Source organism: Chroicocephalus ridibundus, chromosome 9 (genome assembly GCF_963924245.1).
Source record: "Chroicocephalus ridibundus chromosome 9, bChrRid1.1, whole genome shotgun sequence".
Lineage (NCBI taxonomy): Eukaryota > Metazoa > Chordata > Aves > Charadriiformes > Laridae > Chroicocephalus > Chroicocephalus ridibundus.
Window position 1 is genome coordinate 26,588,180 of NC_086292.1, and position 16,250 is coordinate 26,604,429.

Genomic DNA, 16,250 nt, shown 5'->3' on the forward strand with positions numbered 1-16,250 from the left:
CCCTAAACACATCTCCCACAAGAAAGGCATAGCCCCACTCAAGCAGAAGTGGCCTTCAGCAATGTTGAAGGTGAGTTCTCTTCTGGTTTCTGATCCCATAGTGCACGAAGGACTTGCCTAGCATCAGACCTGTCTGCTTTTGCCTGGAACAACACAGCCCACACAGGACTGGGGCTGAGGGACCACCAGGGTGCCCCTCTGCAGAACGTGTCCCCACCACCCCAGCATGGGATCAGAAGGGTTTAGCCTTGCCTGCAAGCCCCACAGAGCCTGGGAGTCTCAGGACTCAAACAAGAAGACAGATGATTTATTACCACAGCTTGGGAAGGTTCCTCTGTTCTCCTTTGCAAAGCAGAAAGTTTTCCTGACCCTTGTCAGCAGAGAGGGAACCTTGATCAGGGCAGTTGGAGTGGCCGCAGCCCGAGGAGAGCCAGGGGCATCATGCCAGAAATGAGGACGTGTTGCCAGGTGACCCCAGAGCAGCAGAGACCATCTGGGCAAGCAGAGCATTTGCTTTGGGCAGGGACAAACCCATGTGGTCAAGCTCATTTGTCTGTGCTCCGGGGGCAAAGGACATCTCCGTCCCTGACCGTGCAGGGCCGCTCTCACTGGCCTCCTCTTTGCACGCTTGGATCTCCACCTCCACCCCTGCAAAGAGGAAGAAAGTCCAAAATGCAAATATCCTGATGTCACTGGTGAAGGTGATGAAGGTTGAAGACGACAACAAGGGGTGGAACCAGATGGTGCCGCAGCAGACAAGCTGCTCGGACCAGCCTGGGACTGGCTGTTTGGTGTCCCCCATCACTCTCCACAAGGAGGACAGGCTGCTGGAAGACATGCCAGATGGCAACGGTGGGCTGCACAACTCAGGTAAGCGGTGTCTAGAGCAGTGAAGCCACAGGTAGACTTTACAGGGTGTAAGCATCGAGGCAGGGCAGTTTGCAGCGTCTCCGTATACCTTCCAGGTGGATAGTTATGTCCCAGTGCTTTGTCTTGTTCAAAGACAAGGTATTTGTTGGAGATTGATGGAGAACCAGACATTGTTCCTTCAGCTGCTTGCAAACTCTTAGGCTACGTGACGCTGCATTTTGGTCCTCTCTCCCCCGTAGGATCTTGCCCAGTGTGTGTACTCTGTGTCTGTGGCTTGAGGGGAAATCAGTCCTTTTTCAGGTGGACGCTGAGGGCAGGATTGCTCCTTGCCTCCTCCCCACCCACCTTGCTGGTTGTCCAGGGTCACCTCTCAGCACGGTTGGTGATGCTGATCTGGGAACCACTGGTCCTGGCACTCAGTGCAGGGGTGGACAGCCCCACATCCGAAAGGTGACACATCTTTCCTACCTTGGCAGATAGCGATGTCCACTCGGACAGCTTTGAGGAGGGCAGCACTAAATGAGGAGTTGATGGTGAGTGCAGCTAAAGGCATTCAGTTCTTGGCTCTGCATCGCTCAGTGTTTAAGACTGGACCACTTGGTGGTTCCAGACCTTCAGGACCATCCCATAATCCCCCTTAGAGCCTGGCAAGGGACTTGTGAAATCCTTCCTGAGTGCCAACATAAATCCCCTCTAGCTCTCCTCCACTTCTGGGGGAAGTGGGCTGCCCAGCAGCTTGGAGACCTTGGTAGATACCATCTTGGTGATGCCAAGGTGTTGGACAGCCAAAATGAAGGCCAGCAAGAAGAGACAGTCCAAAATCTCACCTCCTCTTTGATGGTATGGACGGATGGCGTTTTGTTGTTTCTTTGCATCACCGAGCAGTTCCTATGACAGCCTGCATGGCCAAAAGCTGGTGACCAGCTCTTTAGAAGAGGTTTTAGAAATGGGCAGCTTCCCTTCCCTTCCCTGCCTGCTGCTTTCTGGCTTAGGCCCTTAGCCCACAGCCAGAGGGGAGATGTTGGGTAGCCCCAACTTTTCTGTCACTTTTGAGCAGAAAGCCAGTCGGGAAGGATCCAAGCGAGCCATCCCATGTGGACGTGCATGGAGTAAGCATGTGACTTTGTTTTGCAGTGCAGGAGGAGGCAAGTCTTTATGACCAACCAGAGGGGCTTAATACACCCTAAGTCCTCTAGCAGGCAGTTTGAGTAGATCCCTGAGCTTTGGTAGACCCAAGACACATGAGTGCCCATAGCTGCTGCCCTGGTTCTTCCTGTGACATTTATTAAAAGCAAATTGTGTGCTCTTCCAGGACTCCAGTCTGCTAGATGACCTCAGCAACATCCTCAATGAGAGCACTGGTGAAGACTATCAGGGCCTTCCTGTAAGCAGCCAGAACACACTGGACATGAGACAAGGATCCCTGGTCATCTTTGACATGAAGATTTGGAGTAAGTGGGGAGGTCCCGTGTTGCAGCCAGCTCAGATCCCCACATCTGTCAATGTCTCTTTTTTTTTTTGGAGGGGAGAAGTTCAGGCAGGTCCACCATGGCCTTGGCTGTGTAATGGAGAGAACAATGTCTTGAGCTCCCAAGAGGCCTTGCCTTTGAGTTTCAGGACATCTGGAGGAACGTGGAGCTTGTAAGGCCATGGGGAGATTTCTCTGAGATTGCTCAATCAGTTAACCAGCCCTTGCGCCGTTGTGTCAGCATGGGCTCCTCTGCTTCTCCTTCCCGTGGGCCAGTCTCTTGGGTGAGGTGGATTTTACTTTTCAAGCCCTTCTCCTTAGTCCACCCTCAAAAAACTGTAAAAGCCCTCCTGTTCCTCGTGGGAGGAATGATCCCACTGCAAGAGGGTTAGTATTGATGGGAAGGACGTTCCTGAAGGACATTGGAGTGTTGGAAGCTTGGAAGCTGAGGGGGGGGTGACTAAATGGTAGAAATAAGTGAAATGATGGATCAGTTCCCCCACTGCTATCGATGGTGGAAGCTGTTGGAGACTGAGCAACTCAATCAATGTTTTATTTTCCTACTGAATAAGAGACTAATTCTGCCTTTCTTCCTCCCCCCTCTTCTCTGGAAAATGACAGCGTCTGGATGACAGCGGTAGATGGAGAGAAAATACTCCCAGTCCCAATTCAGCCAGCGAAATATTTGTCCAGCGTGATGGCCAAAAATAGAGTCTACAAAATCGGTCTGAGGAATCTCAGGAATTATTAGGGGACTGGAATGTCTCTTTTGTGAAGAAAGGCTGAGGGATTTGTGTCTTTTTAGTCTGGAAAAAGACGGCTGAGGGGGGACCTTATCAACGCTTATAAATACGTAAAGGGTGGGTGTCAGGAGGATGGGGCCAGGCTCTTTTCAGTGGTGCCCGGGGACAGGACAAGAGGTAACAGACACAAACTTGAGCATAGGAAGTTCCACCTAAACATGAGGAGGAACTTCTTTCCTGTGAGGGTGGCAGAGCCCTGGCACAGGCTGCCCAGAGATGTAGGAATGTGTCTGAGAGAAAATGGCCATGTGAGCCAGCCTCCCTACTGTGAGAGATTAGATTAAGGGCAAAACAGGTGGTAGAAGATGGAATTAGTACATGGGCAAAACGGGAACTGAGAAGGTAGAAAACATGTTGTGCTAATGACTAACCAATTTACTATGTGAATTCTTGTAACCAATCTGATGTGTGAATGAACTGCATGGACGGCACATGGACAGTGTAACTAGCTAATCAGAAATAAGCAAATGGCAAGTACGGCTACAACACAGGGTATAAAAGATGATGATCTGTGCTTAATAAACGGCTTCTGTTGATTCACATTGGATCGTCTGGAGTCCAGTTATTTCTCCTCAGATGGTGACCCCGACGTGATACTGATCGGTGCTTGGCTTGAGCAGCGGAACACGAGGGGCGGAAGACCCAGAAGGAGATCCACCGGCTGGAGGACGGCTCAGCTGGACTGAGACCAGGCATTTTGGGCGGCAATCCGGAATAAACAGACGACGTGGCCACGGACACCCAGAGAGAGGTGAGCAGCCGGGGCAGGAGATGGGGCAGCAAGTAACAAAAGAAGAAGGGGCTATGTTAAAACTTCCCCTGCATATCCTCTCTAAGAGAGGGGTGAAATATGATGGGCGTATGCTCCGAAGGCTGTTAACCTGGTGGAGAGAGAACGGATTCGCACCAGAGCCCCAGACAGCTTTTAAACCAGAAATATGGGAGGCTGTTGGGGAAAAACTGTGGGAAGTGATAAGTAACGGAGATAAAGAGGCATCACCGTTAGCGATGACATGGTGGTTGGTGTATTCAACCTTTCAAGATATAAAAGCAGAGCGAGCTGCAACGGCCGGGGCTTTTGCAGCATTACAACCCACAGGGGGAGGATCGAACAGACCAGGTCCGAAGGTTTGGGACGATCCCCTGCCGATCCCCTCTGCTCCACCTGAGGAAGTTCCAGAGAAAGAAGAACTGATGGAGGAGGACGTTCCCTGGCCAGTACCACCACCCTCAGAAGCGAGACCAACGGCACCTCCACCAGAACGGTACAACCCTAGAACTGGGCTTTACGAAGGTCCACCTAAGTCTCCACGGCAACATGTTGATGTGCGCCCCAGACAACCTTTTGATCCATCATTGTACCCACCGCTTCCACCGTCACCTCCCTCTCCTGCTAAACAAGAACTGCCGCAAGGCGCATGCATGGAGGCAAAAATGCTGCAACAGAAATTGGAACAGCTAGAGAGAGAACGACAGGATCGATGGAAACTAGAGGAGGAGCAAACGATACGAAATATGGAGAGGCAACTGAGGGGTGAAAGCGGGGGGGCTTGGGGTGGCGGTAACGGGAACGTGGGAGGAGAGTTGGGGGGTGCAACTGCAGGCTCAGGGGAGCCGCCGGATACACTTGTGCATTGGGGTGGCAGTAACGGGAACGCGGGAGGAGAGTTGGGGGATGTGACCACGGGCTCAGGGGAGCCGCCAGATCCGCAATTGCATTGGAAAGGGATTATTCAAAATGCCTTGATAGAGGGTAAAATGTTACCAACAGCATTTCCGGAGATACTGGGGGGAACTACCGGAGGTCGAAAGAATCCCAGTAGATGGGAGGGTCTTCCTTGGCCGATCGTAAAGGAAGCAAGAAAATTGGTGCATGACTTTGGTCTTAATTCTCCCTACACTCAGTGGTTTCTTAACAATATTTTCACTACTAATATTATGACTCCTTTTGATAGCCGGACACTGATGTCCATTATCCTCACACCGATGCAAGAACTAATGTGGAGATCAAGGTGGGAGGATGGTGTACAACGTGCGATTGTAGCGAATTTGAGTAGAGCAGAGGGGGATCCGTTACGGTTGGCGACTATGGAGATGTTGTCAGGAACAGGTCCTTTCGCTGATGCTCAGCTACAAGTGTGGCTAGATGTCGCTATCTTACAACAGTCTGCAGAGTAGGCGCGCGAAGCACTGAGGACCTTGCCAGAGGATGGCAAGGTCACTCCCCCATATACGATGATAAAACAGGGCCCCAGCGAGGGATATATGCAGTTTCTTGATAGACTAAGGAATGTGTTAGACTGGGGAGAACTGCCAGTGGCAGCCAAAGAGGCGGTTTTTCAATCATTGGCCGTAGAGAATGCTAATTCAGCCTGTAAGCGTATCTTGCAAGCTTTGCCTTGACACGCCACCATTACCGACATGATAGAGGCATGCTCTAGGGTAGGAACACCTGAAGAACAGGCAGGATTTTTGGCCTCCGCTTTTGCCGCGGCTGTCAAGCCCTTGATTAATAATCATAATTTGGGACCGAAATGCTTTAAGTGTGGGAAGGTTGGTCATCTGAAGATACAGTGTAGAGTGGGAAAGCAGAGGGGAGAGACAGATATGACGCCTGTTAGGAGCGGAGGAACAGGAGGATTTACGGGCACATGTAATTGGTGTCAGAAATTTGGACATAGAGCATCTGAATGCCGCTCAAAATTTCATAAGAATGGCATACCATTGGGAAACGGGCTGATGAGCGCGGGGGGGCCCGAGCACGATGACACAAAACAGGCCTCAGGGTCAGGGTGCTTGGGTAGTGCAGCCTCTGCCACCACAGGAAGCGCCGGAGTGGACGTGGCAACAATAAAGGAGGTTACCCTTACAGACTCCCAAGTGCAGTGCATTCCTACTGATATGAAAGGGCCACTGGCGTATGGACTGAATGCACTATTATTAGGACAATCTTCCATTACCAGACGGGGTTTGTTTGTGTTACCTGGGGTAATAGATGCTGATCATACGGGTCCAATTAAAATGATGGTATGGACACCCACTCCACCTGTGCATATCCCAGCGGGTACTCGCATTGGACAACTAGTGCCATTTAAGGCTGCCGTTCCGACGGCTGGAAATCAGATAACGGGGAATGAAGGTTTTGGCTCAACAGGTAATGCAGATATATATTTAGCCCTTGAAATCAGTAAAACAAAGCCCTTGCAGCGAGTTGCCCTAAGAGCACCAGGGGGTCAAAAATGTGTGCTTGATATGCTTGTAGACACCGGCGCTGATGTGACTATTATCACTCAAGGGTGTTGGCCACCCTCTTGGCCCCTAGAACACCCAGCTATATCCATAATGGAGGTCGGAGGAACTCAGACGACAAAAATAAGCAAAGAGGTGATTCAATGCCAAATGCCTGATGGTGGAGTTTGCTCAATTCGACCGTATGTGACAGTAGCACCGGTATGCCTGCTCGGCCGGGATGCTTTAAGTCAACTGGGCACTCATTTAACGACTGGGGGGACGGATTTTCCGGGGCGGCCATTGGGGAAGGGCGACCTATTTTGAAATTGAAGTGGAAAACAAATGACCCGGTGTGGGTGGACCAATGGCCACTCAATTCGGAAAAAATCGCCCACATTAAGCAATTAGTACAGGAACAGTTAGAGAAGGGACATATAGAACCAACAACCAGCCCCTGGAATACACCTATTTTTACCATCCCAAAAAAGAGTGGCAAATGACGGTTCCTGCACGATTTACGAAAAATTAATGAGGCTATGGAGGACATGGGTGCTTTACAGCCAGGTTTGCCATCCCCTATCATGATCCCTAAAGGGTGGGAGATTCTGATAATAGATCTGAAGGACTGCTTTTTTACAATATCCTTGCACCCCGATGACTATCTGAAATTTGCTTTTTCCGTGCCAACAACAAATAAGAATGGGCCTATGTGCAGGTATCATTGGGTAGTGTTGCCACAAGGAATGAAAAATTCACCCACCTTGTGCCAGATGTACGTAGCATGGGCTTTGGCACCAGTGCGGAAAAAACACCCTGAGTGGATAATTTATCATTATATGGATGACATCTTGATAGCTGGACAACAATTAGAGTGTGACAAGGCTATTGAGGAGCTGCAGCAGGTATTAGGGAAAGCAGTGTTACAAATTGCACCAGAAAAGGTTCAAAAAGAACCACCCTGGAAATATTTAGGATGGGAAATATCTAAAACTACAGTTAGGCCACACAAGTTAGAGATTAGAACACACATTTCGATGCTGAATGATGTTCAAAAACTCTTAGGAGATCTAAACTGGGTTCGTACATTGTGTGGCCTTATGAATGAAGACTTAGCACCTCTCATGCGTTTGTTGCGAGGAAGCGGTGGTGTTGATGCCCCTAGACAGTTATCTTTGGACACGCAGAAGGCGATGCAGATGGTCAGTGATAAGGTCATCAACGCCTACGCGCATCGATGGGACCCTGATCATTCGATAGGTTTATTAATTATAAATCATGACGAACATCCTTTCGCTTTAGTAATGCAATGGGTACAGGAAAGGGACCCGCTACGAATTCTGGAGTGGATTTTTTTATCTCTCCAACCAAAGCATACGGTTATCCCGAGGATAGAGGCGATGGCGCAACTTGTGATTAAGGGGCGTCAGAGGATCGTTGAGATATCCGGTCAGGAACCTGAATATGTGGTAATTCCTTTAGTAGCTGAATACTTGCCGTGGGCCTTACGACACTCTGGCGTTGCAGATTGCGCTTTTGAACTATGCTGGGACAGTTAAGGTACATTTGCCTCCGCACAAGTTTTTTAGTGTGTTACAAGTAGGACACATTGAGGAAATTCCTGCGTTGTCTCAACGACCTGTCCGAGGGCCAACAATCTTTACAGATGCCGGGGGGAAGACACAGAAAGCAGCAATAACATGGTACATGGACAATAAATGGCATGATATTGTGATCACGGACTGTAAAGGGTCCACACAAAAGCTAGAATTACATGCTGTACTAGAAGCGTTTCGCAGGTGGACAAAGGGAGGTATTAATATCATATGACTCCTTATATGTGGTTGGAATTGTTCAACGAACGGAGCGTGCTTTGCTGAAGGAGGTCAGAGATGAGCAGCTGTTCACCCTGCTCCATGAATTGTTGCTCCTACTCAATGAACGGCACAATCCTCATTTCATCACCCATATTCGCAGCCATTCGGGGCTCCCAGAAGGTTTAGCTGAGGGCAATAGATGAGCCGATAAACTTGTGGCTCCTGCATGGGCCGCACCACCTCCAGATAAGTTTGCACAGGCACGGGCATCTCATACATTCTTCCATCAATCTGCATGAATGCTGCGCAGACAGTTCGGGATCTCGGAGTCTGATGCCCGAGGTATAGTGCAAATGTGTGCTGATTGTCAACCATTTATACCTAACTTCAACCCAGGCGTCAGTCCCCGAGGGCATGGACCTTTGGAGTTCTGGCAGACTGATGTAACCCATGTGTCAGAATTTGGAAAACTGAAATTTATACACCTGAGTGTAGACTGTTATTCAACTGCAATTTGGGCAACTGCGCAGACTGGTGAATCTAGTAAACATGTACAAAACATTTGTGATCCGCGTTTGCGGCCTTAGGTGTACTGCATGTGATAAAGACTGATAATGGCCCAGGGTATGTAGCCCGTTCAACAGAGGTATTTCTACAGCTGTGGGGCATTACACATGTGACTGGCACACCACATTCTCCGACGGGTCAAGCCGTAGTGGAACACATGAACCAGTCTTTAAAAAATTTGCTTCAAAAACAAAAAGGGGGAGAGCAAGGGCTGAGTCCTGTAGATGACTGAACAAGGCTGTTTACGTCCTGAACTTCCTACGCCTTCCTCAACACTGCCTTGTACCTCCAATCGTGCGGCACAGCACAGGCCTGCAGAGAGACCTGGGAGATTTTAGGTAGGAAAATGGCATGGTAGCAGTTAAAAACAGTGTGACGGGGAAGTGGGAAGGACCGTGTAGACTATTAACCTGGGGTCGAGGATATGCCTGTGTCGTTACAGATGCCGGAACCAGATGGGTACCAGCCAAGTGGATAAAGCCCTGGTTTGAGCAGACGGATTCGAATGAGTTACCCCACAGTACCAACAACGACGATGAGGGCTGAAGAAGTGCAGTGCCCTAGGTGTGGAACTGTGACCCATAGATCCTTGTGCCTTGTGAGGATTGTTGAGGCCGGTGGTGGTTTGAAAGACCACGTGCTGCGGCCCGGTGTGCTGTGTGTTTTAAATCCGGTGTGCTGTGTATTTTAATTCTAGTGTGCTGTGTATTTTAATAAGGAATTAGGTAAAGTGACGGGGTATGCTGTCTGTTTTAAATCCGGTGTGCTGTGTATTTTAAATCCGGTGTGCTGTGTGTTTTTAATCCGGTGTGCTGTGTGTTTTTAATCCGGTGTGCTGTGTATTTTAATTCCGGTGTGCTGTGTGTTTTAATAAGGAATTAAGTAAGGTGACGGGTTTAATTCATTTAGCTATTGCAATAGAGTACAGAGTCAGGTTCACCTCAACACGAGCTGGTTAAGCGACAGGAGATTAGGGAAGTCTACCATTCACAAGGATTGGTCAGGGTGTGGCATACAGTGCTGTTACACAGTGCTACTGCCAGAGGTTTGGTCGGTTCTGGAGGACTAGTGGGAACAGGTAGTACGTCACTGTAGCAACAGGTTCGGTCATCTACAGCGCAGAAAGAAGGGCAAGGGTACTGATATTTGAAGATGCCACTGGGAATTAGTGTCGGGCTTATCCTTGTGATTGGAAGTTGCAGCTGAGCACAAAATTGAGAACCCTTGGTATTTCGGCTTCTTTTAATACAGCAGGATTCAATTCAGTTTACCCAACATTTAACACAACGCTAGTGAACTTTTGTGGAGACACCGCAGGGGTGATGACTGATTTTTGCTGTTGGCTCAGGGTCATGGATGTGAAGATTTTGAAGGTATGTGTTGTATGAACTTTTCTGACCACTCATCATCCATTCATAAGCAGTTACGGGATCTGAAGGATAACATGTCCAAATTAAAAGTGGTCAAAAATGGTTTCGATGATTGGTTAAGCTCATGGGGTATAAGGGGATGGTTATCAGACTTACTAAAACAAGGGCTCATGCTATTGTTGGTTATATTATTATTGATTATGGTAGCCTCATGTGTTCTCCGCAAAGTGACTGACATGATAGAAAATGCCATGCATAAGGTCTGGCTGGCTCAAGAAGAAAAAGGGGGTATTGTAGGAATGTATCTGAGAGAAAAAGGCCATGTGAGCCAGCCTCCCTACTGTGAGAGATTAGATTAAGGGCAAAACAGGTGGTAGAAGATGGAATTAGTACATGGGCAAAACGGGAACTGAGAAGGTAGAAAACATGTTGTGCTAATGACTAAGCAATTTACTATGAGAATTCTTGTAACCAATCTCATGTGTGAATGAACTGCACGGACAGCGCGTGGACAGTGTAACTAGCTAATCAGAAATAAGCAAGTGGCATGTACGGCTACAACACAGGGTATAAAAGATGATGATCTGTGCTTAATAAATGGCTTCTGTTGATTCACATTGGATCGTCTGGAGTCCAGTTATTTCTCCTCACAGAGAGGTGGTGGAGTCTCTGTCTCTGGAGACATTCCAAACCCACCTGGACCTGTTCCTGTGCCACCTGCTCTGGGTGACCCTGCTCTGGCAGGGGGTTGGACTGGATGATTTCCCGAGGTCCCTTCCCACCCCTACCCTTCTGTGATCTGCTGTGCCACCTCAACACTGTCCACAGTCATTTCCCTTCAGATGGTGCAGCTATCCAGTTTGGATTGTGCCAAAAGAGCCCGATTCAGCCACAACTATCTCCTGAAACTCGTGGCCATCTCACCTGGTCCTCACCTGCCTGTGCCAGCAAAGCAATGAGCTGCCCCAACCCCAGTGTTCACCCAGAGGCAGGGGCAAAGCGAACATCCTTGTGCTGTCCCTAAAAACCCGTACAAGGGCTCCTATTCAATGCCGTGCTCCTCGCTGGTGTCACTTCAATACACAAAGTGCTTTTCGTCCTGATTTATAGCCTCTAAGCAGGCACGAGCAAGCTTGCCCGGTGATTCTGCCCAGGAATGGACTGCCCAGACACCGCGGGGACTGTTTTGCCCCAGGTCTAATAATTCTAATAATTATTAGCAATAATTATTGTTTCTAATACCGAACAGCTCTAATATTATTCCTGATAAGGATTATTCTATTCATTATTTTAGTACCACTCGTTTCAATGCCCGTCCTGCCCAGGAAGCTGGTGGCTCCAGGGGACAAGTCTCTTCAGGAAACAGTTAAACAGCCACGTGTGCACAAGCGTTTTCCTCCCTTTTGCTAAAATCCGGAGAGGCACAAGGAAACACAAGGAAATACTGGTGGCTGCGTTGGTGTGGACGCCACCGTGTGGAGCCTGGTCCCACAGGAGCAGGGATGCGGTTCAGGGTAACCGATGGGGATCTCCTCCACTACCCCACCCCCCGGCCTTTTCCTTTTATTCTTCCACTTGATTCAAGTTCAAATTTCCCCTTCTTCCTCCAAAAAATCAACCTTTGCTCGGTAGTGAAGAGCCAGCCATGAGTCACTCATGTCTTGGAAATCCCCAATTGCCCATGACATGAGCAGCTGCTCCATGAGGATCGTCACAGCCTTGAAGGAGCTGGGGACAGGGACAAGTGTGGACATGTGAAGAGGGGGTTTGCTTTGGGAAAGTGTCACACCCCACGCCATCCCCCAGCGAACCCGCTGCAGAAGGGCCCTGTGATCTGGAGGTGGGACATAGGGTTTGGAGGTAGGACTCATGGTTTGGAAGCGGGACACATCTCTCTGGATCTTACAGAGCTGGTTCTTACCAAAAAAAGGGGGGCAAAACCTGCAGTTGGCTGCACAGCAAACTCAACATCTCTCCTGTGGGCGAGGGACCTAATCCAGCACCTCATTAACTCATTAGAGCTGGCCACAATGGGTTCCCCAGGAAACTGGGTGCTCTCAGCTATGTGAGTGGTCAGCATCACCTGGGGTGGGGGTGGCTGTGGGAGATGTGAGCTATAAAAGGTCCCTGGGCAGCAGTTGTTCCTTGTACTGGACCCTGGTAGACAAGAGGGGGCCTGGAAGCAGCCTGGGGTTGGCTCTTTTTGGCTGGGTTTTTGGGGAGGTGGTTACTTACAATCACTGGGGCTTCCTTAGAGGGGAGGCAGAGCTATGAAGGGGATCCTTCCTTGGGGAATCCGTGTGCCTTCTCCCGGCCCTCTCCCTGGGCATGGGTGGATGTCTCCCAGCTCCAGGCTGCTGCCCCTCTGCGCTCTGTGGCCATGCAGCGCCAGGAGGCGCAGGTGGTGATCATGGTGCACAGGGACCTCTTTGGTACAGGACACCTGGTCAAGCTTGTGGCCCTGACCCTGGGCCTGGCTGCCTGCTTGCCTGCAATCTGGATTGCTGCTGAGACCATGGTGACCTTCATGGCTGGACTGCATGAGCGTGGCAGCACCCTCAGGGTAAGGCTGTGGAGGGGCTGGAGGCCTGGGGTGGGGCGTCTACCTCTTGGCTTGCACCTTGGTGGCTTGGGCTGGGTTGTGTGAGTAGGGAAGGGAGTGCAAGAGGCAGAGAAACTAGAGTTTTCCTGATGAAGACAGAGGTATCTACATCTCCCAGGGCTATTTAGGCTATTGCTGCCACCTCCAGGGTGGAGCCCAGATAACCTGGTGCTGGGAGCCACTGCAGCAAGCCAGCAGTGGATGCTTACCTCAGGAGGCATCATCAGTAGCTTGAAGCTACTTTACAGAAAACTTAAATTTGAAGTGGTCTCACTCCCCTGGGAGAGCCTTGGGGCCACCAGGGTGGACAGGTACCCCTCCCCCCCCCCCCCCATACTCCACCTAGCAGACACCTTCATTAAATCTGCCCTGAGCAGAAGTCGTCCTCCACTATCCTAGGGGACAGACCTTCCTTACTGTTGTTCTGGGGCATGGAAACTAGGGGGGAAAAAAAAAAAGTTAAGAATCAGTTTGAGCACCTCTGCATTCAGCTCCGCTGATGAGCAGCGGCTTTCCTGGGACAGGCTGGAGCAGCTTCCCAGCCCAGAGCATCCCCGCAGCAGGATGAGTGCCACTTATCTGCCTCCAGCACAAATGCTACTGGCGGCTGACCAAGGGAAATATCTCGGCACTGAGTCTCCAGGCTTAAATGTGTTGCTCTGTGCATGTGGCCAATGAACAGGGCTCTTAATTACTCGATAATGTGTTTTGTCTTTTCCCCAGGTGACTCCTGATGCTCAAGTCTACAACACGAGCTTAAATTACAACCCAGTTCTTACTGGCAATGCTGTCGTGGTCTGCACCAGCCCTGCTGTGGTTCCTATGGAGTGCCACTACCCAAGGTGAGCACCGAGCAAGCCCTTGTGCTGCCACAGAGCCTTTAACCATGAGCATCCCTTCCCCAGGAGGGACAATGTGAGTCAAGCCTATATGGGTGCCTTTCCGTTCCACCCTGTCCTTTGAGGAGGAGCTGCCCTCCTACTGTCCATGAGGCACAGGGAGGTTTTGGGTGAGGGTCTCCTCTGGTGCTGGGCACCCTGAGACGGCCATGCTTCCACTAGATGGCACAGCTGGTGCTGGTATCACCCCAGTGCTCCTGGGGTCTGGCGCAGTTTTGGTGAGTACCCAAGGCCTTGTGCCCGTTGGGGTTTCCTTGGGTGGAAGCAGTGAGCCACAAGCTGGCTTCCCGTTCATGACGCCTGGTGACCTCTCCTTCCAGATGACTGGAGTTCTGAGAGAGTCTCCACCATACTTCAACTGGGAGAGGCCCTCCACTTCCAAGCTGGTGTCAACACAGAGAACCATGCACCTCTGAGGACAACTACGTGGCCACCCAAACCCCAGTTTGAGCTCTTCTCCCCAGTATGCTTTCATTGACTTCAGCGGGTAAGAGCTAGCTGTGCCCTTATTTAGAGGTGCCTTTCTGCAGGTTATGGATGTCTGATGGTGGAATCCTGCTGGCCTTTGCTTTTGTGCTGAGGTGCCCGGCGGATGGGCAACTGGATGAAGCCAGATGTGTTTCAGTTTGCAAGTAGATGTATTCAAGTTTTGCAGGAGGCTCCAGCAGTCTGGTAAATCCTCCCTAAAGCAAGTGAACTCCCTTGTCTTGAGTGGGATACAACCTCGGTCCATTAAGAAAGTTAATGTGGTTTGTCTAGAATTACATTCCCAAAGCAACTGTCTCATAGCAACATATGACTGACATCACCCTGTAATCTGGATCACGGCCCTCTGAGCCAAGGATCTTCCTTGGAGACCAGTTCTGATACTGGTCAAGAAAAGCTCTTCTGATGGGCTTCAATAGCTGAACCCTTAAGTGGCTTGAAGGAAGGAGGGTGGGGTTGAGCTGCCCTGGGGAGATGGTGGTCCCATTGACGACCAACTTCATGGTGCATGGGAAAGCTGTAAAGGCAAATGACAGCCTAACCCCTCTTCTCTGTCTGGTGTCCCCAGATCTACATCACCTGCCACCTGAAGGTCTCCCTGGCTGACCAAGCTCCTGACCCTCTGAACAAGACTTGCTCCTTCAACAAAGCCAGCAACCTGCAAGTAGCTGGAACAGCAGCTTGCCCAAAGGTGAAGAACTTGGGTTTCTCATCTGGTGTGTCACCTTCCCGGAAAGTGGGGTTGGCCACCTGGCCAGGAGGGTTTGGCCTCTCCTAGGAGACACCAAAGCATGTGAGGGACTCCTACCATAGGGTGGGCTGCTCACCAGGCTCTCTTCTAGATGGGTTCCTGTGGTAGCCACCTGGGATGTCTGCTCCTGCTATGAGATGAGGAGCTGTGGCTTGGCCAGGCACTCCAGGAGGCTCGACGCTCCCTTACCAATGGCAAGGAGGACATGTCTGGAGAGAAGTGGCCTCTCAGCATGATAAGGTCTCAGCATGCCTCTTGGGCTTTGTCACCATCGTGGCAACTTGCTCAGAGCTGGGTGTCTGGAGCTGCCTTGCTACCTGTTGGCTCCTCAGTGCTGATCCAAGGCTTGGGAGAGTTAGGTGTTCAAACAAGTTTGTGAGTGCTCAAAGGTCCTTCCTTCCAGATCTCTTGGTGAGAGAAGCAGATGATGTGGTTGGACCTCTCCTACCCACAGCTGGCAGGATCACCAAGTCAGGAGGATGCAAACCCAGGGAAGGGGGATGGTTTGTGTGGCTCTGGCCATAACCACCTCCTTACTGGTACCTTCCTAGATGCAGGTCTCTTGTGGATGGTATTGGGGCTGGCTGTAGTTGCTGGTTTGGTCCTCCTAATCCTTGCTGCTCTAGGAGCTCTGACTGTTTGCTGGAAACCCAGCAACACCATTTAAGTCACTAGTTTCAACTTTTACAGTCTGTCTGATTAGAAAAAATATAATAAACTTAAGGACTGAGAGGCTTGGTGGGGAGAGTGGAGAAATCTTCCTGGAGCCTCAGCTAATTAAACCTTCATGCTAATTTTAACTTTGCTTTTTTGCCTCCCTAAACCAAATCCAAGTATCTCGGTCTCCTGGAAGCCCTGTCCTCGGCAAAGCTTTGTACAGCCTTACACCCCCACGAGCTTCTCCCAGAGTACCCAGTTGAGAACTAATGCAAAAAAGAATCTCCAGCCAGATGGAGAACTTGTCCATCTTGTCTGTAGAAGCATGGAGTTGTGTTTAGCCTCGAAGCACTTTACATTTCTGTGGAGCTGCTCGGGTCAGCTCTGTACCACTAACTCCTTGCTCAATAAGTCAAGGATTTAATAACACTTGGACGGCTTTCGTCCTGCCTGAAGCTGTTTCTGGGAGAGAAATCGAGCTATGCTGGATGAGGAAGGGAGCGTAACCCGAGGGTCGGTGGGTTGGGCTCTTCCTGGGACAGACGGAGGCAGGAATTCCAGTCCCTGCCTCAAGGACTGTTTATGCATAGTTACGTGTAGGGAGCCTTGGCTGAAACATATAAACAGTCCTTGGGGCAGGGACTGGAATTTCTGCCCCAACTTCCCCCCGCCCTGAAATGGGGCTTTCTGACATGCCTGAGTCACACTTGCTTTTTTTTATTTTTTTTTCAT

The 16,250-nt window shown here is 50.2% G+C and overlaps 1 protein-coding gene across 1 annotated transcript; it reads left to right on the forward strand.

The window, feature by feature from the left end:
* Nucleotides 1-9,301: 9,301 nt before the first annotated feature.
* On the forward strand, nt 9,302-14,888 carry LOC134520899 (zona pellucida sperm-binding protein 3-like; the record flags this gene model as incomplete). The annotated part of the gene is given in 7 exon segments (XM_063346771.1): nt 9,302-9,317; nt 12,562-12,686; nt 13,449-13,567; nt 13,631-13,642; nt 13,644-13,708; nt 13,945-14,087; nt 14,679-14,888. Coding segments are annotated over 7 exon segments (690 nt in total), but the record flags the coding sequence as incomplete, so codon positions are not given.
* Nucleotides 14,889-16,250: the final 1,362 nt, after the last annotated feature.